At 41.0% G+C, this 22,245-nt stretch overlaps 1 protein-coding gene across 1 annotated transcript in view; it reads right to left on the bottom strand.

The window, feature by feature from the left end:
- Positions 1–22,245, bottom strand: part of UMPS (uridine monophosphate synthetase) — a 45,557-nt gene that overhangs the window by 5,928 nt on the left and 17,384 nt on the right. The window contains exons 2-5 of the mRNA XM_068975154.1: positions 21,045–21,198; positions 18,378–19,049; positions 16,828–17,003; positions 14,946–15,060 (exon numbers count right to left, since the gene is read on the bottom strand). Of these exons, the coding sequence (XP_068831255.1) occupies positions 14,946–15,060; positions 16,828–17,003; positions 18,378–19,049; positions 21,045–21,198 (1,117 nt within the window). The remainder of the gene's footprint in view (positions 1–14,945; positions 15,061–16,827; positions 17,004–18,377; positions 19,050–21,044; positions 21,199–22,245) is intronic.

Raw genomic sequence — 22,245 nt, 5'->3', positions numbered from 1 at the left:
CCGACTGTGCGACCCCATAGATGGCAGCCCACCAGGCTCCCCCGTCCCTGGGATTCTCCAGGCAAGAACGCTGGAGTGCGTTGCCATTTCCTTCTCCAATGCATGAAAGTGAAGTTGCTCAGTCATACCTGACTCTTAGTGACCCCATGGACTGCAGTCTACCAGACTCCTCCATCCATGGGGTTTTCCAGGCAAGAGTACTAGAGTGGGGTGCCATTGCCTTCTCTGTTCATTGGGATACTGGCCTGTAATTTAATTTTTTGTGGTATCTTTGTCTGATTTTGGTATCGGGTGATTGGCAGCCTCATAGAATGAATTTGGGAGTGTTCCTTCCTCTGCAGTTTTTTTGGAATCATTTCAGAAGGGCAGGTAACTTTTTCTAAATTTGATAGAACTCAACTATGAAGCCAAGCCATCTGGTCATGGATTTTTGTTGGGAGTTTTTTTACTCAGCTTTAATTTTAGTACTTGTGGTTGGTCTTTCATATTTTCAGTTTCTTACTTGTTCAGTCCTGGGAGCTTATATCTTTCTAAAAATTCGTCCATTTCTTCTAGAGTGTCCATTTCATTGGCATATAATTGCTTGTAGTAGTCTCTCATGAGCCTTTGACTTTCTGTGGGGTCTGTAGTAACTTCTATTCTTTTGTATCCATTCAAGCAGTCTGTGTTTTCTGGTTGGAGCATTTAATTCATTTACACTTATACTTTAATTATTGATATGTATGTTCATACTGCCATTTTGTTAATTGGTTTGGATTTGTTTTTGTTCATAGGCCACCTTTTGTTCTCTTGTAATTTGAAGACTATCTTTAGTGTTGTGTTTGGATTCCTTTTCCTTTTGTGTGTATCTACTGTAGATTTTCGGTTTGCCATTAACATGAGGTTTTATATAGCTCTCTCTCTCTCTCTCTCTCTCTCTATATATATATATATATATATATATATATGTATGTGTGTATATATATACACACACACAAAATTGTTTTAAGTTGTTAGTCTCAATTTCAAATGCATTTCTAATATCTTACATTTGCATTCTTCATGACTGCTGGTTTTGATATCAGATTTGTATGTGGATGACTCCCTATCTTTATGGGTGCCTTTATTGGTGAGTTCCCCACTCATAATTTTCTTGTTTCTAGTTGGGGCCTTTTCTTTTCCATCTAGAGAAGTTTCTTTAGCATTTGTTGTAAAGCTGTGTTGATGGTGCTGAATACTGTAAAGCTTTTGATTTCTCTAACGTGAATAAGTGCCTTTCTGTGTAGAGTATTCTTGGTTGTAGGTTTTTAATCTTTCATCATTTAAAACGTATCATGCCACTCCCTTCTGGCCCACAGAATTTCTGCTGAAAAATCAGCTGATAATCTTACGGGGATTCCCTTTTATGCTATTTGTTGCTTTTAATATGTTCTCTTTAGTTTGATTAATGTCTCAGTGTGTTCCTCCTTGGGTTTATCCTGTATGGGACTCTGTGCTTCCTGGACTTGAGTGTCTCCTTTCCCATTTGGGGAAAGTTTTTGGACATTCTCTCTTAAAATGGTTTCTAAGGTTCTCTCTCTTTCTCCCTCTGGGACCATATAATGTGAATGTTGGTGCATTTACTATTGTTCCAAAGGTCTCCTTCATGTTTCTTCCTTCTCGTCCACACAATGATTTCCACTAACTTTTCAGTTTGTTCCATTTGTTCTACTGCCTCATTTATCTGCTACTGATTTCTATGCATTTTCCATCTGTTTGTTCTTAAAAGCTTTTTTTTTGTTCTTTTGGGCTATACCATGCATCGTTAATTCCCCAACCAGGGACCGAACCCATGACCCCTGCACTGGGAGCACAGACTCTAACCCGTTGGGCCCCCCGGGAAGTCTCCTAGCTCCTTATTAAACACGTCTTGCACCAGCTTGTGCCCCCATGCTTTCTGAGGTATTGGATCAGCTTTACTTTGATATCATTACTCTGAATTCTTTTTAAAGTAGATTGCCTATCTTCACTCAGTTGTTGTTCTTAGGTTTTGGTCCTTCATCTGGAATGCATTTCTTAGCCATCTGGTTTTGTCTGATTTTCTGTGTTTGTGGTCTGTTTCCTTCAGACTGCAGGACTGCTGTAGCTCTTGCTTCTGGTGTCCATACCGTGGTGGCTGAGGTTGCTCCAGGGGTCATGCAGATCTTCTCGTGGGAGGGATGGGTGCCTGCCCACTGGTGGGTGGAGCTGGGTCTTATATATGGTGAGCAGGGCTATCTCGAGAAGTATGTTTCCAGGTAGCTGTGAGGTCAGGAGGACTTTAAGCAGCCTGTTTGCTGATGGCTGAGTCTGTCTCTACCCTGCAGGTTGTTTGGCCTGAGGCAACCCAGCACTGGAGCCTACAGGCTGTTGTTGGGGCCAGGCCTTGCCAAAATGGTGACCTCTGGGAGAGCTCACACTGATGAATATTTCCTGCAAACTTGGCCACCAGTTAACTTGCCCCCACAGTGAGCCACAGCCAACCTGCACCTTCTCCTGGGGACCCTCCAAGATCCATGCGTAGGTCGGTCCCAGGCTCTTATAGAGTCATTGCTTTCCTCTGGGTCCAAGTGCATGTGAAACCTTGTGTGTGCCCCCCAAGAGTGGAGTTTGTTTCCCCAGTCCTATGGAGCTGCTGCCCTCAAGCCCACTGACCCCTGCAGTGGAAGCTCAGAATCGAAACCAATGGACCACCAGGGAAGTCCTCCAGCTTTTCACTAGACATTTCTTGTATCAGTTTGTGCCTCTATTCATAGCCAAATACTCTGGGGCTCCTTGTCTAGTGTCAGGAAAAGGAGGCTGGGGAGCCTCACGTGGGGCTCAGAACTCACTCCTATGGGAAACCTCTGCGATGTAATTATTTATTTATCACCCACCTGGCAGGTATGAGATTTAATTAAGGTATAGGCACCCCTCCTACCATCTATTTGTGGCTCCTTCTTTATCTTCAGGTGTAGAATATCTTCTTTGGTAGGTTCATGTCTTTTTGTTGTTGATGGCTGTTCAGCAGTTAGTTGTGACTCTGGTGTTTTTGTGAGAGGTGAGCTTAAGTCCTTCTACTTTACCACTTTGTCTCCACCCCTGGCAAAATCTTTTGAAGTTTGCAAATACACAGTCCTGCAGGACTGCAAGCATTAAGCCCTGCTGGCCCCCAGGTAAGTTCTTTATTAGGTGATGACAGCTGCAGTGAGGCACAAGGAGAGCACAAAGATGGTGTCCAGCAGATTATGCGCTCCTGAAAGCACCCTCTTTAACACAAAGGCTGAGCTCCTGGGTCTGCTGCCTCTTGCTGTGTCCTAGGGGTGGTGGCTATTTAAGAACTCCCTCTCTGTTGATGATAGTTCAGTGAAACCTGCAAGTGTAACCCTCACTGGTCACAAGAATCAGCCCATTCAAATATATCCCTCAATGGAAGCTGTAAAAACCAGAGTCCCAATCAGGGATGTAAGTAAGTTCCTTTTTGGGAGATAACAGTGAGCTGGAATGTGGCAGAGAGACAGCACAATGATTGTGTCCACAGCCTCTTTTCCCTGAGAGGATTTCCACAGGGCCACTAGATATCTGCCCCACAGGCCTCTTTCACACACCCTCTTTGTGGGTGCTATCTGTGCAGTGTTGGGGGGTGCCAAGTACTGTCTCTACAGCTCTTATTATCATGGGACCAAACATAAGATCTCCTGACCTTCAGAGCCCAGTAATCAAGGGGTGTTCCTTGGGCAGCAGCTGCAAATATCAGGGGACATGTAAACACTCCTTCCAGGAGATAATGGTGTTCATCAGCAGTTCAGCAAAGGGATAGCGTGAAGATGATGCCCACTGGTCTCCATCCCTGGAGGGAATGCCCACAAGCTCTTGGAGGTATGTGTTAGATTAGATGCCTACCCCTTAGATCAACTCTTAAATATTAGCAGTGAGCCTTTACTTCAAGTCTGAGGACAGGCTGCCTCTGAGTTGGGCCCTGAGCCAGGTAAGTCTCAGATTACTAGTCTTGTGAGTCTTGTGGACACGAGCCCAATTGGGTTTCAGAGCTAGATGTTTTTGGGGCTCATCTCTCAGGTCCAAGTTTTAAAAAAGTTGGGATGCCTGATGTGTAGTTAAAACCCTTTGCTCCTCAGAAAAAGCTCTGGGTTTTGAGTTCCACTTTGCATCTGCGTCTCCACACCAGGGGTGAGGACCCAATATCAAGATGGTTTTTCTTGTTTGCTTAATGTACAGTGCTCAGACAGCTCTTAGGTTTTATCAAGAGGAAATTTACACAGGTAGTTACAGACTCAGCATGTCTGGGAGGAGGTTGGCTCAAGATTAGCCTACATTGCCATCTTGAACCAGAACCCCATTTTTTCCTTCCTTTTAAATTCTGCTGTTCCAGAAGCCTTCTGATAAGTGGCATATCATTATCTTTCAAATCCAAGATGCTTTAAAAATCCCAGATCCTAACTGTACTATCTACTTGAAAAACTATGGCAGCTTCCAATAAATACTACTAACAAGCCAAGTACTTTATACACATTATCTCATTTAAGCCTTTCAACAGCTCTGAGGTTCAGAGTTATTGTTATCATGGGACCAAACACTGAGGTTCAGTGTTGTTATCCACATTTTACAGATCAAGAAAATGAGACTTAAACAAGGGAAGTGATTTGTCTAAAGATACTGTAAGGGCTAGGAAGCCAAATCCAACCTACTCACGAAATGTTTAGCACAAATATAGAGTTTAAAATAAAAACTGTCAAGTACTTTCTTATTTAGTGGCTAAGTTGTGTCCACCTCTTCCATCACTGGATGGACTGCAGCCCGTCCAGGCTCCTCTGTCCATGGGATTTCCCAGCAAGAATACTGGTGCGGGTGAACATTTCCTTCTCCAGGGGAACCTTCCTGACCTAGGGGTTGAATGTGCTTGGCAGGTGGATGCTTTACCACTCATCCACCTGAGAAGTCCATCAAGTTACTACAGCAACTCTTCAGTCACTCAGTCGTGTCTGACTCTGAGACCACAGGGACTGCAGCACGTGAGGCCTCCCTGTTCATCACCAACTCTTGGAGTTTACTCAAATTCTGTCCATTGAGTCAGTGATGCCATCCAACCATCTCATCCTCTGTCGTCCCCTTCTCCCGCCTTCAATGTTTTCCAATGGTCAGTTCTTTGCATCAGGTGGCCAAAGTATTGGAGTTTTAGCTTCAGCACCAGTCCTTCCAATGAATATTCAGGACTAACTTCCTTTAGGATGGACTGCTTGGATCTCCCTGCAGCAAAGGGACTCTCAAATCCTTTCCAACACCACAGTTCAAAAGCATCAATTCTTCATTGCTCAGCTTTCTTTATGGTCCAACTCTCACATCCATACATGACTACCAGAAAAGCCACAGCTTTGACTAGACAAACCTTTGCTGGCAAAGTAATGTCTCTGCTTTTTAATATACTGTCTCGGTTGGTCATACTTTTCTTCCAAGGAGTAAGCGTCTTTTAATTTCATGGCTGCAGTCACTATTTGGGGGGGGGGGCTCCAAAATTACTGCAGATAAAAGTCTCTCACTGTTTCCCCATCTATTTGCCATGAAGTGATGGGACCAGATGCCATGATCTTAGTTTCCTGAAGGCTGAGCTTTAAGCCAACTTTTTCACTCTCCTCTTGCACTTTCAAGAGGCTTTTTAGTTCCTCTTCACTTTCTGCCATAAGGGTGATGTCATCTGCATATCTGAGGTGATTGATATTTCTCCTGGCAATCTTGATTCCAGCTTGTGTTTCTTCCAGTCCAGCGTTTCTCATGATGTACTCTGCATATAAGTTAAATAAGCAGGGTGACAATATATAGCCTTGACGTATTCCTTTTCCTATTTGGAACCAGTCTGTTGTTCCATGTCCAGTTCTAACTGTTGCTTCCTGACCTGCATACAGATTTCTCAGGAGGCAGGTCAGGTGGTCTGGTATTCCCATCTCTTTCAGAATTTTCCACAGTTTATTGTGATCCACACAGTCAAAGGCTTTGGCATAGTCAATAAAGCAGAAATAGATGTTTTTCTGGAACTCTCTTGCTTTTTCCATGATCCAGCAGATGTTGACAATTTGATCTCTTGTTCCTCTGCCTTTTCTAAATCCAGCTTATACTTTTGGAAGTTCACAGTTCACGTGCTGTTTAAGCCAGGCTTGGAGAATTTTGAGCATCACTTTAGTAGCGTGTGAGATGAGTGCAATTGTGCAGTAGTTTGAGCATTCTTTGGGATTGGAATGAAAACTGCCTTTTTCCAGTCCTGTGGCCACTGCTGTGTTTTCCAAATTTGCTGGCATATTGAGTATAGCACTTTTACAGTATCATCTTTCAGGATTTACAATAGCTCAACTACCGTTTCTGTCCTTTATTGTGCCCATCTTTGTGTGAAATGTTTCCTTGGTATCTCAAATTTTCTTGAAGAGATCTCTAGTCTTTCCCATTTTTTTGTTTTCCTCTATTTCTTTGCATTGATCACTGAGGAAGGCTTTCTCATCTCCCCTCGGTATTCTCTGGGTATTCAAATGGATATATCTTTCCTTTTCGCCTTTCGCTTCTATTGTTTTCCAGCTATTTCCCCAGCAAGATGGTAGGCGCTGGAGTGACTTTGAGGAGATACCCCATGTCCAAGGGCAAAGGAGAAGCCCCAGCAAGATGGTAGGAGGAGCGAAATTGCATTTAGAATCAAACCCCATACCCGCCAGAGATTGCTCAGAGGGCTCAAACATACCTGGTGCACACCAGGACCCAGAGACTGAGACAGAACTGTGTTTGAGTGTCTCTTGAGGAGGTATGGGTCAGCAGTGGACTGCCACATGGGCTGGGTACAGCAGCCTTGGGTATGGCATAAGCCCTCCTGAAGGAGGTCGCCATTAACCCCACCATAGAGCCACCAGAACTTACACAGGACTGGGAAGCAAACTCTTGGCGGGCACAAGCAGAATGTTGTGAGCACCAGGAGGAAGGAGCAGTGACCCCACAAGAGACTGACCCAGACTTGCCCAGAAGTCTCTGGTGGAGGCATGGGTCAGTGGTGGCCTGCTGCACGGTGGGGGGGTGGGGTGGGGGGGCACCAAGTATAGCAGTGCCATGGGACCTTTTGAAGAAGGTTGCCATTATCTTCATTATATCCACCATAATTTGGCCTTGGGTCAAATGACATGGAGGGAACTTGGCCCTGTCCATCAGAACAAGACCCAACTTCCCCCTCAGTCAGTCTCTCCCATCAGGAAGCTTCTGTAAGCCTCTTATCCTTCTCCATCAGAGGGAAGACAGACTGAAAACCACAATCACAGAAAACTAACCAATCTGATCACATGGACCACAGCCTTGTCTAACTCAGTGAAACTATGAGCCATGCCGTGTGGGGCCACCCAAGATGAACGGGTCATAGTGGAGAGTTCTGACAAAATGTGGTCCACTGGAGAAGGGAATGGCAAACCACTTCAGTATTCTTGCCCTGAGAACCCCATGAAGAATATGAACAGGCAAAAAGATGAACTCCCCAGGTCGGTAGGTGCCCAATATGCTACTGGAGATCAGTGGAGAAATAATTCCAGAAAGAGTGAAGAGATGGAGCAAAGCAAAAACACCACCCAGTTGTGGATGTGACTGGTGATGGAAGTAAAGTTCAATGCTGTAAAGAACAATATTGCATAGGAACCTGGAATATTAGGTCCATGAATCAAGACCAACTGGAAGAGGTCAAACAGGAGATGGCAAGAGTGAATGCTGACATTTTACGAATCAGTGAACTAAAATGGACTGGAATGGGCGAATTTAACTCAGATGACCATCATATCTACTACTGTGGTCAAGAATACCTTAGAAGAAATGGGGTAGCCATCATAGTCAACAAAAGAGTCTAAAATGCAGTACGTGGGTGCAATCTCAAAAATGACAGAATAATCTCTGTTCATTTTCAAGGCAAATCATTCAGTATCACAGTAATCCTAGTCTTTGCCCCAACCAGTAATGCTGAAGAAGCTGAAGTTGAATGGTCTTCAAGACCTATAGGACCTTCTAGAACTAAAACCCAAAAAAGATGTCCTTTTCATTATAGGGGACTGCAATGTAAAAGTAGAAAGTCAAGAAGTACCTGGAGTAACAGGCAAATTTGGCCTTGGAGTAGAGAATGAAGCAGGGCAAAAGCTAATAGAGTTCTGCCAACAGAATGCACTGGTCATAGCAAACACCCTCTTCCAACAACACAAGAGAAGACTCTACACATGGCCATCACCAGATGGTCAATACCGAAATCAGACTGACTATATTCTTTGCAGCCAAAGATGGAGAAGGCTCTACAGAATCAGCAAAAACACGACCAGGAGCTGACTGTGGCTCAGATCATGAACTCCTTATTGCCAAACTCACTTAAATTGAAGAAAGTGGGGAAAACCACTAGACCATTCTGGTATAACCTAAATCAAGGCAACTATTATCAAGTCTTAAATAGGTCTTAATAGTCATTCTGCTGAGGCCTACTCTGTAGTATATCAAACCTATGTGAAACTTGAAAACCAGCAGACACCTTCACTATTCTCTAGTCCCAGGGGACCATCTACTTTTTTTTTTTTTTTTTGGTTAACCTGCAATATTTTTTGTTTAAACTACTTAACTGAAAGCAAAACCCCAAAAAGGATGACTTTCATTTTAAGTGTTGTTTATAAAAAATAATTAGTTCTGTCAAGGTTAATAGGTATCCAACAGTTGAAGTATTTCAGGATTTAAAAGCAACTAAGCTTTACCAAATTACAGTCTCATTCATTATGTTCTCAATATTATCATTCCATCCACAGAAACACCAATTCTTGCATCTGCTCCTATATAGTGTATTTATCCATCCTGTCAACACTTGTGTATTTATAGAACATTTATGATGCACAGGGGTACTGTGCTAGAGTATATGCATTCTTCAGAAAGAGATCTCATCCTCAAAGGGTTTCTAGCCTAATAAAAGTATTCCAAATACCCTACATGTACAAAATATATGTACAACAATGTTAAGTTTATAAAAAGTTCAAGTGTATCCACAGTGAAATGACTGAACATATTACAGCCCAACTGTAACTAGGATACACTAAGGGGTTGTAAAAAAGGTAACTCTAGATTACCTTAGGAAACATAACAAGCAGCAAGCACATACACAAGTCACTTCAGTCATGTAAGACTCGTTTCCCTATGGACTGTAGCCGCCAGGCTCCTCTGTCCACGGGATTCTCCAAGCAAGAATACGGGAGTGGGCTGCCATTCCCTTCTCCAGGGGAATCCTCCTGAGCCAGAGATTGAACCCATGTTTCTTATGCTTCCTGATTGGCAGGTGGGTTTTTTACCACCAGCACCACCTGGGAAGCCCCACCTCTGGGTGGAAACATGGGCTGGCATGTACACAAACATTCTCCATACTCTAAGAAGCAGAACTGCTTGCATCTTAAACAGTTTTGCTGAGAACCAGATGTTCACAGTTCCAGTCTTAAGGAAAGAGATAGGAAGTGGAATAAACTCCCATACTTGTGATAAGCAAGGTTTCTCATACAATAACTAATTCAGGAAAAATATTTCCAGATCACCATTTCTTCCCCATTCAAACCAGAGTGATCCAGATGGAAGAAATGTGAAGTTCGCCTCCTCCCACAAATACATCAAAAATTACATCTACACATGGAACAAGTCTCACAGAATACCTACAGAATGCTGGCAGAGGACATCACACTTCTGAAAGGACAAAAAGAATCTCCACATAACCAGGTAGGACCAAAAAAAAAGAAAGGAATCTGGACAGGACCTGCACCCCTTGGAGGGAACCGTGAAAGACCAAAGGCTTCCACACCCTCCTGGTGGGAAGAAGGGGGACTGAAAATATATTTTAAAGTATTTCTGAAAACTTCCCAAACTAAAGAAGGAAACATATCCAGGTACAGGAAGCACAGAGGGTCCCAAACAGAGCTACACCAAGACATAACTGAAATGGCAAACGTTAGCATTTTAAAGGCAGTAAGAGAAAAACAATCAGCTGATTACAGAAACACTGCTGGCCAGAAGGGAGTAGCAAAATATATATTCAAAGTCCTGAAAGAGAAAAATCTATGACCTAGAATACTCTAGCCAACAGCATTATCATTCAGATAAAAGCAGAGATAAAGAATTTCTCAGACAAGCAAAAAAAAGAAGGCAGTAAAACTAAACCTATTATGAAAGAAATACTGCAAGGTCTTCCCTAAATAGAAAAGTTATAGTAAAAGAAAATTAGTCAAAAAGTAAACCACTTAAATAAAGCTGGTATACAGATTAAAAAAAAATCCTGTGTGAAGGTTACAATAACCACAATGAACAGCAAAAGGATAAATATGAAGATGTGAAAGAGGACATCAAAATCATAAAATGAGGGAGGAGATTAAAATGTAGATTTTTTTTCAGAATGTGTTTGAGTCTATGATTACCAGTTTAAAGTAAGTAGATATATGAAGGGGTTAACATACTTGAAAAACAGGGTAAGCACAAGTCAAAATAGATTCACAAAAAGAGCACGAAAGCATAAAATAAAAGGAAATCACCAAACTGCTAAAGAAAAAAGGGGAAAAAGCAAATACAGAAAGCAAGGTTGAAAATGGCAATAAATACACCTATGAATACTGACCTTGCTTCTGTGATGATCGAGAGGGGTGGGAGGGAGTCTTAAGAGGGAAGGGATATATGTATACATATGGCTGATTCACACTGATGTACAGCAGAAACTAACACTGTAAAGAAGTTATACTCCAGTAAAAAAAAAAAAAAAAGTAATTATCCTAAATGTCAATGGGCTAACTGCTCTAATCAAAAGATGCAGAGTGGAAAGCTGGATTAAAAACCAGCATGCAACATGGTGCCTATGAGAGACCCACTTTAGGGCAAAAGACACACAGAGACTGAATAGGAAAAGATATTTCCTGAAAATGGAAATGACAAGAAAGCACAATACCTGTGGCAGACAAAACAAACTCTAAACCAAAGGCTGCAAAGGAAGACAAAGGACACTATATAATGATAAGCACTCCGAGAAGATATTTACTCCTGTCAGCATATATGCATGCACCTAAGAATAGGAGCATCACTACGAACAAAGCTAGTGGAGGTGATGGAACTCCAGCTGAGCTATTTCAAATCCTCAAAGATGATGCTGTGAAAGTGCTGCACTCAATATGCCAGCAAATTTGGAAAACTCAGCAGTGGCCACAGGACTGGAAAAGGTAAATTTTCATTCCAATCCCAAAGAATGCTCCAACTACCGCACAACTGCACTCACCTCACACGCTAGTAAAGTAATGCTCAAAATTCTCCAAGCCAGGCTTCAGCAATATGTGAACCGTGAACTTCCAGATGTTCAAGCTGGTTTTAGAAAAGGCAGAGGAACCAGAGATCAAATTGTCAACATCTGCTGGATCATGGAAACAGCAAGAGAATTCCAGAAAAACATCTATTTCTGCTTTATTGACAACACCAAAGCGTTTGACTGTGTGGATCACAATCAACTGTGGAAAATTCTGAAAGAGATGGGAATACCAGAACACCTGACCTGCCTCCTGAGAAATCTGTATGCAGGTCAGGAAGCAACAGTTAGAACTGGAAGGAAAAGGAGTATGTCAAGGCTGTATAATGTCGCCTTGCTTATTTAATTTATATGCAGAGTACATCATGAGAAACACTGGGCTGGAGGAAGCACAAGCTGGAATCAAGATCGCCAGGAGAAATATCAGTCACCTCAGATATGCAGATGACACCACCCTTATGGCAGAAAGTGAAGAGGAACTGAAGCGCCTCTTGATGAAAGTGAAAGAGGAGAGTGAAAAAGTTGGCTTAAAGCTCAACATTCAGAAAACAAAGATCATGGCATCCGGTCCCATCACTTCATGGCAAATAGATGGAGAAACAGTGGCTGACTTTTTGGAGGGGGGGCTCCAAAATCACTGCAGATGGTGATTGCAGCCACGAAATTAAAAGACGCTTACTCCTTGGAAGGAAAGTTATGACCAAGCTAGATAGCATATTCAAAAGCACACATTACTTTGTCAACAAAGGTCCATCGAGTCAAGGCTATGGTTTTTCCAGTAGTCATGTATGGATGTGAGAGTTGGATTATAAAGAAAGCTGAGCTCCGAAGAACTGATGCTTTTGAACCGTGGTGTTGGAGAAGACTCTTGAGAGTCCCCTGGACTGCAAGGAGATTCAACTCATCCTTCCTAAAGGAGATCAGTCCTGGGTATTCATTGGAAGGAGTGATGTTGAAGCTGAAACTCCAATACTTTGGCCACCTGATGCGAAGAACTGACTCATTTGAAAAGACCCTGATGCTGGGAAAGATTGAGGGTGGGAGGAGAAAGGGACAACAGAAGATGAGATGGTTGGATGGCGTCACTGACTCAATGGACATGAGTTTGGGTAAACTCCGGGAGTCGGTGATGGACAGGGAGGCCTGGTGTGCTGCAGTTCATGGCGTCACAAAGAGTCGGACACGACTGAGCAACTGAACTGAACTGAATATAGGAGCACCTAAATACATAAATACTAACAGGAGACTTTAGCACCAAACTCACAACAATGGACAGATCTTGTAGACAGAAAGTCAGTGAGGCAACAGAGATCCTAAATGATACAATAGGATAGTTAGCCTGAACTGATACTTTCAGAACACTACACATTCTTTTCAAGTGCAACACTCTCTAGGCTTGACCAGATACCAGGGCACACACACAAAAAAAGCCTGAACAAATTTAAATGGTAAAGAGAGTAGAAATTATTTCAAGAATCTTTCTGACTACACAGCATGAAACAAAAATCAACCACAGAAGAAATGAGAATAAAACAATTACATGGACTTTACACACAATCATTCAAAATCTGTGGGATGCTGCAAAAGGGGTTCTTGGAGGGAAGTTCATAGCAATATAAGCCTTCCTCAAAATCTCAAACAGCAGAACCTACTACTTAGAATTAGAAAAAAGAACAAACAAAGCCTCAGCCAGCAGAAGGAAATAATAAAGATCTGAGAGGAAAAATATGAAATGGATTAAAAAACAATAGATAAAATCAGTGAAACCAAGACTTGGTTAAACAAAATTGACAAACCTCTGGCCTGGATTATTAAGAAGGAAAGAGCCCAAAGAAGAAATAAAAAAGGAGAAATAACAACTAATACAGCAGAAATACAAAAACTGTAGGACAATATTATAAACTCTATGCTAACAAATTTGCCAACCTAGAAGAGATGAAAATACACAGCTCTTCAAAACTGAATTAAGAAACAGATAATGTGAACAGGCACTAGAAGTGAAAGAGAATCTGTAATTTAAAAAAAAAAAAAACCTCCCAACAAACAAAACTTAAGGACCATGTGGTTTTACAGGTGAATTCAACCAAACATATAAAGAAAAACTCAACACAGATCGTTCTCAAATTCTTCCAAAAGGCTGAAGAGGAGGGAACACTCAATGTTTTATGAAGCCACCATCCCACTGACACCAAAACCAGACAAGGATACCAGAAAAGAAAACTACAGGTCAATACCTTTGACGAATATAGATGCAAAATTTCTAAACATATTAGCAGACCCAATTCAACAAACATAAAACAGACCATACACCAAGACCAAGTTAGATTCACTTCAGGATCAGAAGGATGGTACAATATACGAAAACAACATAATACACCACATTGACAAAGAAAAGTCACATGATCATCTCAATAGGTGCAGAAAAAGAGCAATGGTGGAAAGCTGAAAGCCTTCCTGCTAAAATCTGGAACAAGACAAGGATGCCAACTCTCATCGCTTCTATTCAACATAGTATTGGAAATCAGACAAGAGAAAGAAAAGGTATCCAAATTGGAAGGGAAGAGGTAAAACTGTCATTTTATGCACATGCACACATGCATGCTAAGTCGCTTCAGTCATGTCTGACACTTTGTGAGCCCGTGGACTGCAGCCACCAGGCTCCTCCGTCCATGAGATTCTCCAGGCAAGAATACTGGACTGGGTTGCCATCCCATCCTCCAGGGGATCTTTCCAACCCAGGGATCGAACCTGAGTCTCTTACATCTCCTGCATTGGGAGGCAGATTCTTTACCACTAGCACCACCTGGGAGAAGGCAATGGCACCCCACGCCAATACTCCTGCCTGGAGAATCCCATGGATGGAGGAGCCTGGTAGGCTGCAGTCCATGGGGTCGCTAGGAGTTGGACACGACTAAGCGACTTCACTTACACTTTTCACTTTCATGCATTGGAGAAGGAAATGGCAACCCACTCCAGTGTTCTTGCCTGGAGAATCCCAGGGACGGGGAGCCTGGTGGGCTGCCGTCTATGGGGTCACAGAGAGTCAGACACGACTGAAGCGACTTAGCAGCAACAGCAGTATACACACATACACACACCTATAACTTAATCACTTTTCTGTACAGCAGAAATTAACACAACATTGTAAATCAACTATATCTCAATAAAAAGCTAACACAAAAAAGCAGCTTTATTGAGTTCCATAGGACATTAACCTAGATCATTCCTTTATTAACTCAAGACTATCAGTGAGAAAGTTCGCAGTTTTTCAGCCACTGCAATTGTATTTCTAAGACTGCTAAAAGTGTTATGTGTTCAGATAAGTTTGGAAGACATGACAGAACCATGCATGTCCACACTGAAAAGTCACAATAAACATTAGCACAACAAAGATTCTGCAAAGTCCTAAACAAATGTCTGATTCTGTTTAGAGGATTCCTCCTTGAGCATAGAACACCTGTTTTTTGGCAGTATATTAAAAATATCAGTTGGGAAACAATTATCAGTTTCTAGGCATACTACAATAAAAAGTAACCTTCTAGATTTTCATCCTAAAATTAGACTGCAAGCTATTTTTGTACATCTAGGTTTTATTTTGCTGACTTGGAAAAAGAAGCATTTTAGAGGAATCATTACCAATCGATAGGCTTACCTCCTGCTTCTAACTGAACTCCTGGAGTCAAGTGAAGAAATTCTGGTTTCATGCTTACTCGGGAGCCAGAAATAAAACCAACCACAAATTCAGAATGTTCTTCAGCCATTTTCACCTGAATGGAATGTAATAAGCAAATGACAAGACAGCAGTTAACCACACCAAATGTAAGAAACTTTGCTATCTTATAAATGTATTTTCTCATGTCATATTAAACTCATATCTAAACAGGTAATCTTAGATATGAATCTACATAACTTGCTCCACTAAGACCCTAAAATAACTCCTCCTATCCCCTTCTCCCATAAGCAAACACTAAAAACACTAAAAATCCTGTACAATTTGCATCGAAAATCTAGTTGCTCCATTATTACCTATTTTAACAATGTTTAGGGACCTACCTACTTCCAAAAAGGATATAAATCATACCCTAGAATACATTTATAATGATATAAAGCTACACTGAAGTCTTACTGCCCATTTGCACAGATATCCAAGGACAGCCACCACATAAAAACAGCTGTGCTATAAAGAGCCAGCTGAAGAAATCTTACCTCCACAGCTTTCCCTATACTTTAACACTGCCTCCACAATTTCTCTTCCATTACCTCACATCTTTAGGAGATTCCCTAGGTCTGCCTAACTTTCTTTTTCCCCCTGCCTAACTTTCTAATTTGGTTCTTCCCTGAGGCCCAGACTGTTTCATTCTTGCTACTAAGTACTACCACCTACCAATAATTAATGTATTGTCCTTGAGCCAGATCCAGAATGCCAAACATTAACACTGACTCATGGACCCTCTGCTAAGACCGCTGGGAAATCACAGACATTCATGGTCAAATCAAGGGTGGGGTTATTTAAAACCTGGCCCTAGGGCCATGTGAGTTTTTCACAGTTCCACAACCTTTGAAATATGAAAAATAAATTCCCATGTAAAAATGAAAATTTTATTAAAACTTCCTACTACTGTAAAAAGTAGTCTTTAAAATATATGCAAATCCATCTCATCTTTCTAGGTGACTATCCAACTATGAAACCTGCCCAGAGGAGAATGTGAAGAGGAGCTTGATGACCGGATGATTCTCCATCTCTTATTTTGTTCTGGTGTGCAAGGGGTGGAGCTGGCTATGGTACATTAGAACATGTATGGTGCTGTAAGAACTTCCCTGGCGCCTCAGTCGGTAAAGAACCCACCTGCAATGTGGGAGACCTGGGTTTGATCCCTGGGTTGGGAAGATCCCCGGGAGAAGGGAATGGCAACCCACTCCCATTCTTGCCTGAGAATCCCCATGAACGTAGGAACCTGGCGGGCTGCAATCCATGGAGCCGCAGAGAGTTGACCATGACTGAGCGACTAAGCACACACGTGAGAATTTTTAATAATGAGGAGTTACTAGACGAAATACCGTGTCTGGACTCTAGTTAAGAGCTCTCCTATAGAACGCCAATCAATATCAAAGACTGAAAAAGACAACCCACTTCGTGGGCTGCTGTCGTGAGAATGTGCATCTTTGTGACTCAGGAAGATTCCAAGAAACTGGAAAAAAGCTCTCCAATTTCAACTCATGGTGAGATGGGAAACTATCTTAAAGGCCAGGTACATACAGACACATATGCTTATTTGACTCAGTATCTGTGTTTCAGTGTTTCTCTTGTAGCACCACTCAAATCTCTTTAGTGTCTGCTGTAAGACATAAAAGGCTATTAACCATCAGTGCATTCTAGCCAACTAGTATCAATGCACTGTCACAGTAACAGCAGCTGATCTGTTGTTTTGGGTAGCAATTCCACAGACCCCAAATGAAGGTGTTTTCTTTCCCTGTAACATCTAGTGTCACAGTCCTGGCCTCTCTTGCCCCAGTCCCTCTCCTCTGTCACTTACTGCTGCCTCAGTGTAGCTCCCAGTAGCCAAGGTGCCAGCAGAGCTCATTTCTGCAATAAGCAGGCATGCCCGGTGCAGCGGCAGGCCGACTTCTCCCAGGCCTTTCACAACTCCTGAGCCGGGCACGACATGAGCATTTACAAGATCTGCCCAGGAAGCTATTTTAAAGACCCCACCTAAGAAAGAGAAAAAAAGATGTTTGTCAATTTTCAAACAAAAACTTTTAACTTTTAACTCAACCAACCATCTACAGTATGGAAATAATCTAGTAACATCTAATGAAACAGTGAAGCACTTCAAGAATTTTAGTAATTATCAGTGGACCTATTTGTGAAAAATGCATCTTTCCATCTGCTTAGCTAGTTGAGAAATAAGGAGAAAAAAATCTTGTAAGCTCTACACTTAGCAAAACTGGTTGTTTTTCTTTGCAGGCTGATGTTTGTGACCACCAGTAAGATTTATGCAACTGGAAAGGGACTCCAGTGAAGACAGGTGTATTGAGGTCAAAGACAGCAAATTGAAATTCCTCTGAAGATGACAGATTTTCACTCTGTAGGGATATCTCAGGAACTTATCATCTCTTAAATCTTCTTCCTGTTCCTTAGGTCTCACTAGCTCTTCAAATTTCAATAAAGCAATTGTATTCATTTTAAAGGCACAATAATAACTCAAGTCGATTTTTGAAAAAACTATATGCAAACTTGTAGAAAGCTTGTATAACTTTTTCAACAGTCAATATCTTAAGCATATGAAGTCATTACAAACAAAGCTATCCTTAAAGAAGTAGCTTAAGAATACGCATGTATTACTTTAAGAAAAAATTCTCTTAAAAGATGCTTATTAAAGAACATAAAATGTCTGTTGTAAGGTTAAGTGAAAACAAAAAAGCATTACATAAATACGACAGAAATTTGCATAGATGAATGGGTAAAAGAAGCATTTTTACTAATGTATGCTCTACTGAGTTCCTATTTAACACTTTTAAAAAAGGATGTGTATCAACAGATCTTTTTCTGCTAAAAATAAATCTTACCACTTTATACTACTTTTTCCTTATTTTCTGTATCTGCAACTTTCCTTCTCCAGAGATTCAGAACTGTGTTTTGTTCTTCCAGGGCCAACACCTGTCATTTTTGCCTGCCTAAAACCCATGTCTCTTTCTTCTGGCATCAGAACAGCCATTTTCTTTAGGAGAATTAACCCTGTACCTCAGGTTTCAATAGTTTATGTAAAGCTAATAGCCTCAGATCACCAGGAGCAAGGTGTATTACCCAAGTGAGTTAATAAACGTATTCTATACCCAGGCCTGAGTGATTGGTTTGGGGCAGGCATGAAGAATGTGCCTACCTGAGAAAGAAGAGAGAAGAAAGCAGAGCGGAGACTTGAGGAGAAAGTAAGCCTGAAAGATATCACTTGAGCTCCTAGATCCAACCACGCTTGACAGGCTGTTCTACTGCTGGACTTTGTCACGCGAGCCAATACATTTCCTTTTGTTCTTCAGCCAGTTTAGGCTGGATTTTGAATCTGGTTGGTTCCTGAATAATGCTTACCTTCATACTGCTTTTTTACTGTGTTTCCTATGTCCGCAAATTTCCGGTCTTCAAATATTAGAAACTCATGGCGTTTTGCCAGAGTGGTTAACTCCTTCATCACATCCAGAGTAAAATCATTCAAAATATCCACATGAGTCTTAAGCAAGCAGATTCTGGGTCCCAAAGCATCTGCTAGCTGCAGCAGCTCTCTGGACTCTGAAATATCAGCAGACAGACACAGATTGGTCTCCTTCTTTTGCATAAGCCTGAGAAGCTTCGATGCAACCGGGTGGATCCCAGGCAGCTCTGCACGTGCACCAAAACTTAGTTCTTTGGGTTCTTTCTTCACAGAAGGGAGAGAACCATTAGGATTGGCTGCCACAAAAACATTCTCCTGAATAAATCTCTTCACTCTCTCCACCATCTCAGCATTGATTTTTTTCTGTTGCTCAAGAATATCCAGCATTTTGGACAATGTACACACCGAGTGGAGACGAATCCCATGGGCCTGCAGCTTGTCCTTGCCTCCCTGCTCTCTGTCCAGCAGTACTATGGCATCAGTGACCTTCAAGCCTTCTTTCTGAAGAACCTCAGCAGTTTCCAAAACACTAGATCCGCTGGTGACAACATCTTCAATGATCAAACAGGTTTCTCCTGGATTAACAGCCCCTTCTATAAGCCGTTTAGTACCTGGAAAGGAAAAAATTATGTTGATTCCATTTTAAAATTATGTATTTCAACCAACTCAAGATGCATCTATAGTATAAATTTGGCATGTATTTATGAAAAGGTGGATAATCTAAATTATACTTTCTGATAATCCACTTTGGAAATATATTTTTAAAATTTCTGATGAATATTCAATGTGTTATGATTTACTATTTTGTTCAATGTCTCTTTCAAAACTGTCAAAGCTACATATACAGAATATTTACAGTAAAACTAGCAAATTATTTAACTCTGTAAAACATCACAGTGTGTTTATGATTAAAATTTCAAATATGGGGTTTCTTTAGGCAAGATCACCTGGACTGGTGAAAGTTATTAAAGAATAGCACAATATCATCAATGAAATCACTCCTTTTTCCATTAACAATTTCTTTATTCAAGATCAGCAAAACAACTGGCCTTTTGAGTATACAAATTGAGGAGGGAAAATATTCAACAACCATTTAGATGAATCACTACATCCTTATGAATTATATAATGTAATGTGACTAAATATACTGGCCCACTTCAATCCCTACTACAGACTATTTTCAGATAACCTACAAATTGTAAATAACTCAGGCTGTAGACTATAAAAACCCGTGTTTTCGGAGAAGCATTTTTGTGTTTTCCACCACCAAATTTGCCTTATTTTGACGCAGAATATATTTAGTGGGTGTTTTGCCCACTTTTAACTTTCCCACACGTACTATCTTTGTCTTTTCCCCTAACTCCTTTTCTTCCTTGAAGAACTGGCAAGTTTAACTTAGACCAGAAAATAAAACTGTATTTATAGGTATATTTTAAAATGAATGATCATATTCTAAGAAGTATTTTTGAAGATACATAATAAGGAAATAGAAATAAGTTTCCTTATGGGAGAAATTCATATAGATAAAACACTGTGCCACTCTATAGCAAAAATATTATTCTAGTTTTTTATAATGTTGAATAAACTAAAACTAGATAAGACTATAACAAATCTCCACAAATACAGCAACTTGCCTCCTAATAACTCATGGGCAATCTTGTTTCAGCTATAATTCCAATCCTACCCTCCCCCCAGTAATTTTTAGAAGCAAATCTCAGACATAATATGATTTCATCATAAAAATTTTTGGAACACATTGGTAAAAAGGACTCATCAAAAAAAGCAACAAAATAGAAATAATACCAAAAATATTAATTCTTAGTGTAATAAAATATGAAGTCAGTCCCAATACTTTTAGACTGATGTAGCTTTACGACTGAGCAACTTCACTTTCTCTTTTCACTTTCCTGCACTGGAGAAGGAAATGGCAACCCACTCCAGTGTTCTTGCCTGGAGAATCCCAGGGACAGGGGAGCCTGATGGGCTGCCGTCTATGGGGTCGCACAGAGTCGGACACGACTGAAGTGACTTAGCAGCAGCTTTAAAACATGTTTGAAATACCCACCTGATAACCTACTGCCATGAACCCATTAAAAAAAAAAAATCTCTATTTAGAATTCCATGTGGTGTTTACATTGGCCCCTCCTTTTTTTTGCCATGCTTCATGGCTTGTGGGATCTTACTTCCCCAACCAGGCCTCCTGCAGTGGAAATGCAGAGTCCTAACCACTGGGCCACCAAGGAACTCCTTTTATTGCTTTAAGGGAATAGTTTTATTCATGTAATTTAAACATAGTACACTGGGAAAGTATGTGCTCTAAAAGCATTCTGCTGATGAGGAAAGTGCTGGTAAAAACGTTGGGTTTCATAAATTTGGTGCACAAAGCACTTTTTTTAAACTGCCTAGTTAACATAAAGCATTTTATCCCCAGACTCTAAAGGAAAGGGAGTTGCTTTATAACAACAGTTAACACACTCCAAGGCCATAACAACTTAAAGGACTTATGAGGAATATTCAAGGTGACTATCAACCTCAGTGCCTAGAAGAACAAATTCTAAAAGTGTCAGGTTACAAATCAACTTAATGCTATACTATTTTTACTTTACCATAATCCTTTGTTTCCTTCCTTCTGATAAGCATTGGAATTTGGTGGGTTGAACAGATAACTGTAGCCAATGGTAGAGCTGTATAAGGTACTCCACACACAGTGTCAAAATTGATCTCTGCATTTTGGGCAGTTTGAAATAAAATTTCTGCAACCTGTTAAAGAAAAAGAACAACATATGAATGATCTATTATTACTATTTTTAAAGCTGTATATAAATCATGTAATTACATGATAGTCAGAACCTAGCAAAGGAAAGTCTCAAACTTGGGGCAGAAAAATATAAATGCCTTGTTAAATTATCCTCTCCACAAATCCCAGTGTACAAAAAAAATATAAAAACACAAGAATTAATCTGCTTGGCTAGACTCAGGGCTGCTTCACGGGCAACATGGTATGTGTCAGGAAAGGCTATGATATTGACCTTGAGACTAAGCATGACACTCAGGCTTCACAGCTGTCCTCAGTAATTCACTATGCTTGAGTATCTAAACCCATCAGTTTTATTTTCCCAACACAAGTTTTCACTTAAGAAGTTTTACAGGAGAAATTAAGAAAACAATCACATCAGGAGTTGTCTGGTGAATGAGCGGCTAAGACTTGGTGCTCCCAACACAGGGGACCCAGGTTCTATTCCTGGTTGGGGAACTAGATCCCACAAAGTGAAAGTGAAGTCGCTCAGTCGTGTCTGACTCTTTGCGACCCCACGGATTGTAGCCTACCAGGCTTCTCCGTCCATGCGATTTTCCAGGCAAGAGTACTGGAGTGGGGTGCCATTGCCTTCTCCAGGGAGATCCCACGTGCCGCAACTAAAGACCCTGCATGCTGTGTCTAAAGATTCCATGGGCTGCAACAAAGGTCACAACTGAGACCCCGTGCAGTCACAAAAATAAATACAGACATTTAAAAAGAAAACTGCATTATGAAGAATAGAACACCTACAAATAAATTTAACCAAGGAAGTGAAAGACTTGCACACTAAAAATATTGATTTAAAAAACCTGAAGGTGGCATAAGTAAATGGAAGAATATTCCAGGCTCACGGACCAGAAGAATTAAAATGTTAAAATGTCCATGCTATCCAAAGCAATACACAAACTCAATACAATTTCTATATAATTATAATGGCACTTTTCACAGAAACGGAACAATCCTAAAATTTGTGCAGAACTACAAAAGACCCAGGATAGCCAAAACAATCT

This window comes from Capricornis sumatraensis, chromosome 1 (genome assembly GCF_032405125.1).
Source record: "Capricornis sumatraensis isolate serow.1 chromosome 1, serow.2, whole genome shotgun sequence".
Lineage (NCBI taxonomy): Eukaryota > Metazoa > Chordata > Mammalia > Artiodactyla > Bovidae > Capricornis > Capricornis sumatraensis.
Note: the sequence above shows the minus strand (reverse complement) of the source record. Positions and strands in the feature narration are given on the sequence as shown.